The sequence below is a fragment of the Falco rusticolus genome, chromosome 14 (assembly GCF_015220075.1).
Source record: "Falco rusticolus isolate bFalRus1 chromosome 14, bFalRus1.pri, whole genome shotgun sequence".
NCBI lineage: Eukaryota > Metazoa > Chordata > Aves > Falconiformes > Falconidae > Falco > Falco rusticolus.
Window position 1 is genome coordinate 12399461 of NC_051200.1, and position 13118 is coordinate 12412578.

The 13118-nt window shown below is 53.6% G+C and overlaps 1 protein-coding gene across 5 annotated transcripts; it reads right to left on the reverse strand.

The window, feature by feature from the left end:
- Positions 1-1189: 1189 nt before the first annotated feature.
- FATE1 (fetal and adult testis expressed 1) lies at positions 1190-13100 on the reverse strand. Of its 5 annotated transcripts, XM_037408425.1 has the most exons (8): positions 12601-12689; positions 9731-9827; positions 9130-9360; positions 8409-8563; positions 7529-7617; positions 6568-6729; positions 3848-3926; positions 3157-3400 (listed from the first exon to the last, which is right to left on the reverse strand). In XM_037408425.1, exons 2-8 carry the CDS (start codon positions 9750-9752, stop codon positions 3269-3271), a joined length of 870 nt encoding a protein of 289 aa, XP_037264322.1. In that variant the 5' UTR covers positions 9753-9827; positions 12601-12689; the 3' UTR covers positions 3157-3268. The 5 variants fall into 5 exon arrangements, with proteins under 5 accessions (XP_037264321.1, XP_037264322.1, XP_037264324.1 ...); XM_037408424.1 differs by lacking the exons at positions 9731-9827; positions 12601-12689 and adding an exon at positions 12933-13100 and having other exon boundaries at positions 1190-3400; XM_037408427.1 differs by lacking the exons at positions 9731-9827; positions 12601-12689 and adding an exon at positions 12814-12926.
- Positions 13101-13118: the final 18 nt, after the last annotated feature.

Here is a 13118-nt window from a genome sequence, read left to right on the forward strand (position 1 = left end):
TCCCAGCCCTCTGCCCCAGGGAAAACAAAGCTGGAGACTATTTCCCTGCTTCACAGGCTGCACCACAGCTACTGCTACGATGGAAAATTTGCAGAAGTAGCCACATTTTAACACCCTCCCATCCAGTTACCTCTTCTCATGTTCAGGGAGGAGGCCCAGTGGGCTGCCACTCTGGAGTGCCGGTGAAAAGAGCTGCAGAGTTTGAAGATGATCATGAAATGCATCTTTCACCAGTTTCTGTGCTTGTGTTTTGTTCACAAAACCATTCTAATAACGAGTTAGCAAAAAGTTTTGCATCCTCAAGGCAATAAGGAAGAGGTTAATTTTTACCCCCTTCCTCCAGCAGTGGCTGAGGCTGGATCAGTCCCTAATGTGCACATGGAGTTCTGTACCGTGTGCAGGGCTGATCTGAAAGCACCAGCACCAGGAGTCCCTTCGCTATCAAAGGTTCACCTTTCCTTCTCTCAAAGCCTTAAATCCCACCTGTTCTGATCTCACTGAAAACCTGGACAGCAGGGAGCCTGCAGGAAGAAATAGAATTTTTGCAGCCTTGGCCAGGGCTGCTGGCAGCGCCAGTGGGTGCTTCCCCAGTGAGCACCCATCAGCAAGGGACGCATCACGCTGCTCTTGTCCCCACACCACACACCGCAGCACTGGGGACAGCTCACAGACCAGGACCAGCAGCAGCACGTGTCTCCCTGCCAGCTCTCCTTTTGCTCCCTGCCTGCAGCTGCCTTCAAAAGCGACACGGGAACTCCAGGAGCTGCTCCCTCAACCACCGTAGTGCACCAAGACACTTCGTTTTCCACGTCGTTGTGGCAGTGACCCTAGGAGACACCCAGCCCTGCCACACATGATGCCCTGGGACAAAGAAGAGCCAGGAGGAGGAGGAGGCAGGGAAGAGAGAAAGAAAATAAATAAAAGCATAGAACCGCAACAGGGACAGCATTAACCAGAAACTCTCCTCCAGATCCCCCCAGCCAGAGCAGCTAGCATGCATGTTTTACACCAGTGGGCCAAACAGCCTGTAGCTCTAGAGATGTCAGAAATCCAGTAGCTGATTAAATAAGCATGCGTGGCTGAGATATACAGCACCAGGTCAGAGTCCCGCTGCCAAGGGAATAAACCTTACCTGTCCTCTTCCATTGGGATACCAGGATAAGACTCCACAATTCATAGAAGAAACACATCCAGAACACACGGAGTTTATTAAAATATGCATTTTATAGGTCAGTGTGTCCAGATTTATACCAGGATTTATGCTTTACATAAAAATCATATTGTATCCTCTTCAACCTGCCAATAATTAAGCTGTGAGAATACATACAGTTTGATCACCCCCCCTCCAAACATCTTCAATCCACACTTGAAGGTGGTGTGACCCCCAATGGGTCAGCCCTTTTTACCCTAAAATACAGCTCAAAATAATAATAATAATAATAATAATAATAAACCCAACAACAAAACACCACAAGCTTCCTCCAAAACATGTTTGCAGCTCTCAGACAAGAAAAAACAGCCAAATGATTTACCTGCTTTCCTGGCATGAGTCACACAGCAGCAACCCCCTTATACAGACCTGTTGTGTAAGGACCGCTGGTAACCCTGACCACATCCCTGAGCCACAAGCCACAGGAACCCCCCTTGCACCAGTGCTCCCACCCCTTACACACACCCTGCCACAGCACACCAAGTCCACCACACCATCCTGGTCTACAATAAATGTCAGTGCTCTCCTCAGCAAAGCTATCAGCCACAGGTTCAGACCTGCAATTACTTGTGGGACAGTTACTTATTAGTCAATGTCCAGCTGCCAGATTTACAGTCACTGATGCTTGATGCGGTTGCAGGCAGAAAACACCCAAGCATCCATGTCTATAAATAAGCTCTTGGGATATCTGGGTGACCTATAGATCCAGCTACAATTATTTATAGGTGGAACAGAGAGGTCCTGTTAAGCCATGCCAAAACCTGCCCCTGAGCCTGCAGGCACAACTCCAGCAGAGGTTCTGGGTGAACTACCAAAAGCATCTCAAAGGCACCTCGGATCCAAGAATTACCTAAACTCCACAGAACGAAAGAAATGGCAAAGCTGTTGAATTGGGCTTGTTTTTAGCTAAAGAGCATCTGGGCCAAGAATTCCCCTCACCTGAGTTCTTGCACCATCACTGAAGTTACAGCTTGGCAGCAGACCTGGGAGCAATCCTGCCCTCTGGCACTGGCAACGTAACAAATATCTACTGCTGCCCAAGTGGGCAATTTTCCATGGCCTGTCTGGTGCTATCACTGTTGGTACAAGGTCTTATAATCTGGAGAGTCACTGTGGGGAGGTTTCCTATTTAAATCTCTCTGGGAAAGAGCCAAGCTCTCGGATAAGACCAGACCTCAGCAATGCTCTTACAGTCACTTTGGATCTGAACATTTGCAAATCTGCTGCTGAACAGCCTCGAGCAGGATGGGAGCCGAGGAGACAGTGGCACAGCAGCAGCTGGGGCTGGGGGCTCCTGGCTCTTCCAGCTCCATACCTCCATAGCAGGGGCTAAGGCATGGGAGAACTGGCAGTACCACCTCCACCTAAGAGCAGTTGTGCAAGGAAGAAAGAACCCACCAGCAGTTTAAAAACACTCAACTACTCTGCAGAAGCTTTTGGGGTGGAAGATGTGGAACAGACCACACCAGTTGGCTGAGGATTTTTATGGGGTCAGAATTGAGTTGTCCAAGTCAGGATGTGGTCAGGGAACTGGGCCCACCACAGTCTAGGACTCTTAACAGGACCCCATGTCTGCAAACACCCAACACCTTGGGTTTTCATCTCATCTGGAACACCTCCGTAGCAGCCACCAGTTTCTTGTGAGACCCAGGCTCTTCACAGCAGCTTCCCACGCAAGCACTCACCCCATCAAACATATAAGGTGGTTGCTGGAGTACACACAGCATTTCCAGCCACAGCCCAGCCCTGGGACTCTGATTGTTGGGACATACTCCTTGTACACCACCTCTCCCTGATACACGTCTCTAGCTGCTGTGGCACAAGGTCCAGCTCCGTCATTTCCCTCACCCGCCTCCAGTGCTAGAGCATGGGGACAGATGGCACCTTCACTGTAAGCGGGGCCTAAAGGACACAGATCCTCAAGGGCCTACAGTGCAAAAAGCAGGTCAAGTTACTAAGAAACATAGTTTTACTGTTTGCAAGTACATGAGCAAGGATCCTCTCCCTGCCCTCACCCACCCTGCCAGGGTTGGGCAGGGGTGGTCAGGGCATGGAAAGTCATCTCCTCAGCCAGAGCCACGTGTTGATGAGGCAGGCGGAGATCATCACAGAGTAGACCAGGGCCTCCTTCTGCCGCCAGGCATTGCACTGCTCCTCCAACACACGGAGCCTCCCTGAGATCTTCATCAACTGCAAGAGAAACAGCAGGACTGCTGTCAGCCCTGCAGCAAAGTGCAGGAAGGACACTGGCTGCATCCTAGAGACATGGGACAGCAAGGGATGGAGGGATGGGAGCTGCCATCTCCTTCAGGTCCTCCTTTTCTAGAGCAGCAGCTATCTTGCGTAGGAGAACTAGAAGCACTACCTCAGGTCCTGAGAAGATGCTTCAGGAAAAGGTCCTTCCCATTAGAAGAGCATGTGAGCCCTTTATTGCCAGCAGGTGAAGCCCTACAGCCCCGCAGGGTAGGGGCTTGATGGGTCAACACACATATAAGTTCTCCCCTGCTTCTCCACCTGCAACATCAGCCAGGACTAGGCTTGGCAACACCAGCCTGAGCAACAGACCCCTGGAGCCTACTCACCCACCCTCCTGTGGCTTTCCCAGGAAACATTTCCAGCCCTTCACCCCCATCTCACCTGCTTCCTCATTGCTGCCATCTCAGCCACCCCGACCTCCTCCAAGGCACTCTCTGGAGCTGGGCCAGCCTCCTGGGAGCTGGGGAAGAAAAACAGATGCAGACTGACAAATACTGCTCGAGAGGTGCAGCTGCCTTCCCGCACCCGCGGCACTGCCACGGGGAGCTGAGCCATGCAGGCAGCGCGTGTGTGCCCAGGATGTGCTGCCTGGATGCAGCGTCAGGAGAGAGGAAAAAGCACCTGCACAGCACCTACTCATCTCTTCTTAACCCCCCATCATGCATAATTACACCCCTCCACCATGCATCACACAGTGATGACAACAAAACATACAGCACATGCCATGACAGAAAACAGGGAAAACACATGCTTGTATTTCTTTAGAGGTCCAACAGAGAGAAAACATATTTACCAAGTATCCATTCTCTATAGTCAGAGGAATTCTTTGAGGGTTGGATAAATCACCTTTAGAGCCAGTCAGGTAAATACGTATCACAGGGCCAATGCCGAAATGGAGGGATGATCTCATTTACACCAGCAGGTGAGCATCCCGCTGCTGGGAAGCGGCCATCAGCTGGGGGGAACTATCTGAGCAAGTGCATCAGCCAGCAGAAAAGGGTCCTGTGTTTGCCGAGACAAGGATTTGTTCCTCTCCAGTATTTTCCAGATACCACAAACTCACTTTCCCCACCCACCAACAAAAAAGGTATCACTTCTTGCTCTTATAGCAGATTTTACCCACAACTTGAAATGTAAACAAGCAACCCAAGCATGCACCACTTTCTTCGATCCCTGGAAACAAAGAGGCCACCATCGGGATTAGCTGCTGCACTGGCAGAGGCAACACAGACCACGGATCTCCAGGGCATCCCCTAGAGACGCAGCCTTGCTGCAGGGCCCGCAGCGCTGAGCTACAGTGAGAAAAACAAAAATTGCCACATTCGGTCTGTTGTTCCTATCATCATAGCCCAGCCCTACATCGGTTCTTCTATAACCAAAACTCCCCTATGCACACCGACAACTCACATGGGCACTCGCTGACACCGTATGGGTTAATCAGTGTCTGACACTGCTCCTTCGGAGACCTTGGGGAAGGAGAGGGTATTTATTCCTGTTTGCAACATGATGTTGATCTCGCTGAAGACAAGCCAGAACAGCATGGGGAGATTCAGTGAATCTCTCACTGAAAATACATTTGCGAGATAATACCTCCACGTAGAGCAGCTGCAGTGTAAAATGAAAGTAACAACAGAAAGAAAATCCAATTTCCCCCAGCACAGAGCCATTAAAAAAGGACATATCCTGCAGCTTTTGACTGAAAAATCTGTTGATGCAGGTGAACACCCCTTAGAGTACAGGCTAGAAATTACCTTCCAATGATTCATACCCTTCAAGAGGTCACGGTCAGGCAAATATTCCAGTCTCTGTCCTAGATCATACTTTCTTTACTAAAATTTCAGGACAAAAAAAAGTCAGCTCAGTGATTTTTTTTTTATTTTTATTGTTGCATAGGGGTACAAAGTTGCCCTATTGAAGAGATACTATATGCATCTGAAGTACCAAGAAGAGGCACTGCAAGGTGGCTGGCTTCAAAGGGAGATGGAGACCTGGGGAGAGGCCCAGGACTCACCCCACTGCATTACAGCAGCTCCACAAGCTACCACCTCTCGTGGTACCGTGGCCTAAACCTCCTCTGCTGCTGATGGGAGAAGGTCTTACATAGCCACTAACCAGACCTGCTAGTATGTCCAGGCTTCATTACAAGAAAATAATTATTTTTTTAAAAAAAAAAAAGCGCTATCTGAAGACAGTCAGCCTACTATGGTTAAAAGCAGGGACACCACAGGCAGAAGCCAGCTCTGCTGCCAGCTGGGGAGGGAAGGTAGGATGTGCCACCGAGGGAACCGAAGATGGATGCTCACTCTCCTCCCTTTCTGCCTGGAGGCTTTGCTCAAGGAGAATTAGAAGTATGTGGATGTTCCTCCAGGTACTCAGCAGCCTTTGAGCAGTGGGGACACCTTAAGGCTATAAGTTGTCTTTGAATGTGTTAAATTTACTGCACTTGCACACATAAGAGCACGGTGGAGATAGTTGCTCCAGCACATCTGGAGAGACTCGAGTTTGTTGCATACCTGCTCCAGTGCGCACGTGGCCATACTGGCCCCTGGCCAGCGGCATCAGCTACAAGATGAGTGTCTTGGTGGAGCCAGTTCGTGGAAAATGTTAATTAAGATCAACCAAGACACAGCCAAGGGTACTGGGAGCCTGAAGGAGAAGGTGTCTCAGGGACAGGACCTGGGTCAGGCTGTCTTTTCTAGATTTTGATTCCCTTCACACATTTCTCTCCATCGAGCTACCAAGGCATGCATAAAAATTAGCACTTGCTTAGCAGTGAAGAGCAGCTGAAATCCCAGCAACATCACAGACGGTGTTAGATCCCTCAGGGTGCCCAGGGGACCGGTGTTAAGCTAAGCAGGAGAAACCAGCTGGGCTGGGTTAGCAGGATGCACCCAGGCTGGCTGCACCAAGCACTCCTGGGCCAGGCACCCAGAGCTGCTGGACAGGACAGGCAAGAGCGAGAGCCTGGGACAGGCGTGCAGCCTGCTCCTGCACTGCGCAGCCTGCGGTTCACGGAGCTCATGCCTGGCTCACGCCTTAGCGAGGCAAAGGCAAGTCCCTGCAGAATGACAGGGAGGTGGCTCAACAGAAGCCGAAGTCACCTGGATGGCACTGAGCCTTGCAGAGAGTCCCAGACACGGTGGAAGAGCACCTGGCCCAGGAGGTACATGGTCCTGAAGATGTTCTGCATGGAGTAGATCCTGCCCATCTCCGTAAGGACAGGGAGAGGGGCACTGCGCACAGGCAGGGGGCACGCATCCAGCCTGGGGTGCACAACAGAATCATGCCTGTTATTTCCTAGCCTCGTACAACACAGGCATAGCCTGGCATTTGGCAGTGCCCTTTATCCCTTCAGCAGCTCCAAGCACCTTTGGACAATGCCATCAGCACCCAGACCACTGTGTTACCAGGTGGGAGAACCCCTCCAGTGGCCCCCAGGCTCAGAGGCAGTTGCCTGACTCCTCCAAAGCCAACCGTGGCTCTGTGATAACCAGAGCTTTACCAGCTGCTCTCACAGGGGTTGAAGGTGGCAGCTTTCCTGCCACCCAGGACAACTGTAGACTTCTAGGGAGAACGGTGGCTCTGCTGTGGGATTACTTTAGAGACAATTTATCCACTGGGAAGACTCTGGAGACCAAGGCCATGAGCAGAGGATCACTATCACCACGCTACTGCTCACAAGCTACACTCAAACAGCTGAAAAGCAAGTGTGTGCCCTTAGCCCACCCTGTCCACAAGGTACCACAGGTTTCAACAACGCTTGCAGAAACCCACTTAAGCCCTGGTGCCTCCTTTGCCAGTGGTCACCTGCCCGTAGCCTGCAGCACTCTGCCATATCACCCTGGGAGCCAACGCAGCGCCTTTAATGCTGCCTCACACAAACCCCTCTGACACTGGAAATCACGTTCCTCTTCTGCAAGAGTAGGACTTGCCAGGCATTGTCTTGCCCCAATCTGGATACACCCCACCTCGGGGCATCAACACCAGAGAGCATCAAAGCAGCACAGATGACAGGAGATGCTGATCCCCACCCGCCCCAGACAGTTCTGGGTTTGTGCTCACCGCTCGTGGTGCTGGCCTGGGCTGTGCAAGGCCAGCTGGGCACAGTCATTTGGAGTCCTCTCCCGCCGTGACCTGCTGCTGTGGTGGCCCTGTTGGCACCAAACATAACCCCATTAGCTCAGAGACCTGGCACAGGGTGAGACCAGCTCGGTGCCCTGTGTGATCTGCAGTGTCAGGAGCCCATCAGCATGGGGAAAGCAGTCAGTGGTGGGAGCATTACATGAGCCCCGAAGCTGGTGACCTGATGCTGGAGCGGGTGAGGAGACGTGCTTGGAGCAGGGCGAGGGTCACCAGCAAGGAGCCTGCTGATATGATCTCTATTCAGATCAGAAATCCTGAACCTAACGCATCCGGGAACAGCTCCTGAATCCGAGCAAGGTGAAAGCACTTGAGAAGGCAGACTGGCAGCTCCAGCACCCAAAACCAGCCTTTGCTGCCCATGTCAGGGGCCTCTCTTAAAATTAGTTTCACACAAAGTTAAAAATCTGCTTTCAACTCTAACACCAGCACCCTTTATGCTGCAATGATGAAACAGCTCCACCTCGTACTTCATCCATGAGAAAAAGTGGATGAAAGGGGACTTCAAAAGCAGCAGAAAGAGGTTATAGGGGGACTGCACCTACCCCAGTCTAACTCCTGCTTGCAAAATGCAGTAGGAGATCTGGCTGAATCGATGCCCCAGCATGCAGGTGTATCTTGGTTATGGGACCGAAAGAGATCCCACCACCCCTACCCCCTTGCTCCTAGAACCTCCTAGGGAAGGCAGCACTCTGGAAGGTGAATTCTGGCCTGGCATGGTAACAGACCTCTGGAGAAACCCAATGCTGGGGTTGCTCCCCTTTCCCACCACAGGCAACCCTGTCCACTCTCAATACAGTACCAATCGTTTGCGTTTCTGGGAGCTTGATCTGTTGGCTACATGCAGAAAAGGGAGCTCCTCGAGGTGGGTGGGCTGCCCAGAGGCATCCGGGGACATGTGCACCACAACAGAGGGGACCTTCTTCTGCAGGTTGGGCCTCAAACCAGCATCTGTTTCTACAGAGAGAAGACAGGGAAGAATTAAGCCGACCTGAATGCCCTCAGGACAGGAGAGAAGAGAGAACCACCCATGTAGGAGAGCCAATCCTATGTCTAGCACTAGATGTACATCAAAAGCCATGTCCTGCAGGTGTGAGCAGCGGGACAGCCCAGAGAGACATGGACTGGAAAGCAACCAGACACACTGCTCCAGGAAAGTGAAGCTTCGGAGCTGTTTTTCAAAGAGGCAGGGCCATATGTCTCTGCATCCCAAAGCAGGGAGCCTACCAAAGGCCAAAAGGGAACTGTAAGAGATGTGGAAGGAGATGCCTCTATATTTTCTCCTCACCTTTTGGAACTAAAAACCCTCCTGCCTTCTGTTGGCCACCTTTGCCCACCTCTCCCCAGGCATCTCTCCACCATCCTGGGCTACCTTCTAGAAGAAAGGTGACTACAATATCTGCCCCTATCCTCTTCTCTTGCAAAGCAGAACACTGGGGGCTTCATAAAGGGATTGTACTCCCTAGGATGTTGTAGCACCCCACTAAGCTTCAGCCACCCCAAAAGACAACCCAGGACATTACCTGCAAGAGAAATCCTATCAGGGATGTGCATCTGAAAGGAAGGGGAGCCATCCTCTGTCACTGGCTCCTCGTCCACAGGGCTGAGGCTGTCTGCTACCTTCAGCCTGTTGGGAACCTGCATCCTTTGATTGATGGCTTCTGTGAAGAGCAGGTCACAGCGGGCTCGGTTCAGATCCAGTCCCCAAAATGGCCACATCTTTTCAGTTGACTTGCTCAGATTGCTTGCACACCCTGGGGTTTCACACAGAGGAAAAGAAAGCTGAGTGAAAGTGGTAGCAAGCATCTCTTGCAAACTGGCACCCGCACAGGGACACCATGTGCTGTAAAACAGCTACAATACAGGCAGAAACAACCCAAAAGACAGACACTGTCGGGGTTGTCCCAGAGAATGGGGTGTCCCACTAAGCCCAGCTGGTAAGGGGCAGGGTGTGGGGCCACTGCAGGTGGGAACTCCTGCCCAGTAGGTGAGAAAAGAGAAAATTCCTGTGTGTCCTGGGAGCAAAGCATGAGCTTAGCCCCTGTGTCTCAACTGACAGCAAGGACAGGACAATAGTTCAGCACACTTGCGGAGAAAAGTTGTTCAGTATACCCCAAAACCTACTGGAAAAAAAAATATTTTCCATCCAGAAGTAAAGGTTTTTTTGAGGGCTGGGAGCACATTTTTGTGTTCATAAACCTTCACGGAAAAATGGGGTTTTCTAAAAACAAAACACACTTTTTTGTGATAATATTCCAGGTTACACAGGAAAAGCTAAGCACTAAACTCTTTCTGCAGACACATCCACCACGGTATTCCCCAGGGCCATACCCCATTCCCCACCCAATCCGGCACTCATGTCCTCCATCCATCATCCACATCAAGCTGAACATGACGGACTTTGCCCTGAGCAGAGCTGCCAAATGCTGAACCATCGTCCCAGAGGGGAAGGTAAAGCACACGTCAGCTCCTCCAGGTCAGTGCCAGCTTGGCTCTCCTCCACAAGGAGACTGGCACTGAGGACGGTCCCAGTCCCCAGCTCTCGCTGCTCCTGGGGGCATCTGACAGCAGGAGCAGGACATGGGACACTGACACTATCTGGGGCTTTGCAGCTGCTCAGGGCGCACAATTGCCCTGTGCCTCAGCTTCCCCTTTGCCACATCCCAGGGCTTTGAGAAGTGCTCTGGGGCCACAAGGTCCCAACACTTTCACTGAGTGATGCAAGCAGAGGGTAATAAACAGATTTTTGGGAGAGAAGCCCCAGAAAACACCCTCCTGGCTCCCAGCATATGCACTCTTTATTCTTTCTCAAAAAGCTGCAGCAGAAGAGAAAAACCCAACAAGCAAGGGCTACCAAGGCTGGCAGATCCCAGCCTGACCCAACATCCCAGAAATGCCACATGCATGAACCCCCTGCACCCTCCTTGCTGTCACCCTGTGAGCTCGTCATGCCCCAAAAGGTTCCCCCTTTGCTTCAGGTGAAAATCTCCACCATAAGAGCAGCCACCTGCTCCAGCACAGCCCAAACAGCTGGAGAAAGGAGAGATCTTCCTCTTCAGAGCTCAAGGCAGGGGAAATGAGAGGAGGCAAGGGAGCGGCAGCGTGCAGGGGCCCTGCCTTCTTTGATCATGTCCAGGAACTATATTTAGCAGCCAGGTCTCTGACGCTGCGTTTCCAGCCCACCAGGCTGCTCCCAACTGGCTGCAGCCATGGCTGCCCACCACCACCCTCGCTGCTGCAGCTTCTCAGGGTGCTTGGAGCCTCTCGCCTGCCCCAGCCCCCTGCCACCCCCTGGGATATCACCCAGGGGAGAGGAGCAGAGGGAAATCCCTGGGGAGCAGCGCCACTCCTGAAGCCCAAAGGGCCATGGGAGACGCAGCCCCCAAGCCATGGATCCCCCAGCCAGGCCCTGTAACTCCAGGTACACCAGGGCAGCCAAACAGGTTCATGTGGCAATAACCAGCACTTCCAGTGATCACCTACCTCACGCTGCTCCCTCCTCCTCTATCATTTAAACCCTTTTAATTGAAGAGACAGAAATGTGCCCAGCATCAGCTGCAGCAGTTTCCTGGTTCCGGCTGTGCAGACAGGAGATCCCCATCTCTGCAGCTGGGTCTGCCCCAGCAGTGCTGCTGCAGATGTGGAGTGCAGGGGCGCAGCAGCCCCCGGCTGCCCCACACCTTCTCCACCAGCTTGCCCAGACCCAACACTGGCACAGGTGACACCAACCCATGGGTGTCACAACACACACACACACCCCTCCTGCTTCTCCCCCAAATCTTGAAGAAAGTGGATTTTTGCAGGAACCTTCCACTCAGGAGTGGGGCAATAAGTCCTGGGAAAGTCACAAAGTGGCTTCAGTCCCACAAGAGAAACCTGCATCAGAGACCCAGCCTCACAGACCACAACCATGGAGACCACTGGGTTTCTCCTTCACCTTTTTGGTGCCTTAGAGGAGCAAACACCCTGTGTTGCTTTCTCAGCCTGCTCTCTGGGAAAGCAGCATATATTAATAACAATAAATCTGGAGAGGGCAGACGGGTTCATTTTCTGATCACCTGCGAAGCTGCTGCAGCTCCCAAAGAGCAGAGGGATGGGATGGGAGTGAGAGGCAGGCTCCGAGAGCTATTAACTAAAGGGGGAAAAAATTGGCTGTCAAAACCCATAAGAACAAAATGCTTAAGTGGCTGGATTTCCTCCTTTAACTTTCTCCAGGGCTTTTTCCAGCTATTGCCAAGCAACCCCCCCCTTGCCAGTGGAAGAAGACTGCTTCTGAGCCTCTGCTTTGGCACTTCTCCTTGCGTTTGCAGTGACAGGGAATTTCCAGCTCACTAAGCCTGTGAGTAGGTTTAAGCTCTGCCAGCGAGGAAGACCTGCCCTGGGGAGGGAAACCCCACAGCCTCCCTCCCTGCATCCCTCCCCAGCCCGGGATGCTCCATACAAGGCAGGCAGGGGTACCCAGCACCCCCCTGCCTCACCGCTCAGGATGGGGTGCTGGCATGAGCAGCCTTCTGCTAGAGGAGCTGACCTCGCTCACAGTTTTGGGGGTCGGGCTTGGGGCTGTCCCTTGTCACAGCAGAGGGGGGCCCAAACAAGGCGGGGAATGGGGTTTGTCCCCGGCTCGGGTGCGGCAGCCCGCCACGGCCAAGCCGCGGAGCGCAGGCGGCCCCGCAGAGCCGGGGTGACCCCGCTGCGCCCCCCGAGCCTCGGCTCAGGGATGCGCCGAGGGACGAAGGGCTCCGGGGGTCCCGGACACGGCTCCAGCTCCGAGCACCGCGGAGGGCCGAGAAACTCGGGCCGTGGGTGAGAGGAGGCGGCCACGGACGGCAGCGGGGCGGGGAGGGGGGGGGGGCTCCCGTGCCCTCCCAGGGGCGGCTGCCCGCCCCTCGCCCCCCAGGGCCGCTCCCCCACCGGGGCTGCCCGCAGAGCCCCGTCCCGTCCCCGGCACCCACCAGCTTTGCGGCTCGCAAAGGGGGGAGCAGGGAACCACTTACTGTTCTTTGCAGTCCGAGGCAACTACCGGACCTGTCAACAGCCGCGCCCGCTGCCAGCCGGGCGGGGGCTGTGTCCGGGGGGGGTGGGGGGGCAGCCCGCCCGCCGCTCTTAAAGCCGCAGCCGAGGTAATTAACGAGCCGCCGCTCATCAGCGCGGCGCCTGCGCGGGAGCAGCCGGCCCCCCCTCCGCAGGTCATCGCGCAAATAGTTTACCGGAGCGAAAGGATTGCTCTTGCCAGGGGCAAAACTGGGGAGGGGGGATGCAAACCCAGGGGCTTCACCCGGGGGGGGGGTGTCCCTATGCCCACGGGTATCTGCAAGGCAAAACCAACCCAGGCTGCAAGGTGGGGGCTCAGCCCAGCTCCTTCGGCACCCCAGCGCTGCTGCCCATGGCTCATGTGTCCCCATGCCACCGCCCGAGCCCGGCTGGCAGCGGGACGGCAGCCATCCAAGTGCCAAGCTGTGCCAGAGCAAATCTCTGCTCAGTGGAGAATGGAGGCCGCGGCGATAAAGTGATC

What these genes read in the sequence shown, in the direction of transcription:
- FATE1 (XM_037408424.1), bottom strand. Translation starts at nt 13,008, where the DNA reads ATGGGGACACATGAGCCATGGGCAGCAGCGCTGGGGTGCCGAAGGAGC. An exon ending in GCCCCCACCTTGCAGCCTGG is followed by an intron (nt 9,361 to 12,932) that starts GTTGGTTTTGCC and finishes GTGAAACCCCAG; the next exon opens with GGTGTGCAAGCAATCTGAGC. An exon ending in CCAGGCCAGCACCACGAGCG is followed by an intron (nt 6,730 to 7,528) that starts GTGAGCACAAAC and finishes TGTGCACCCCAG; the next exon opens with GCTGGATGCGTGCCCCCTGC.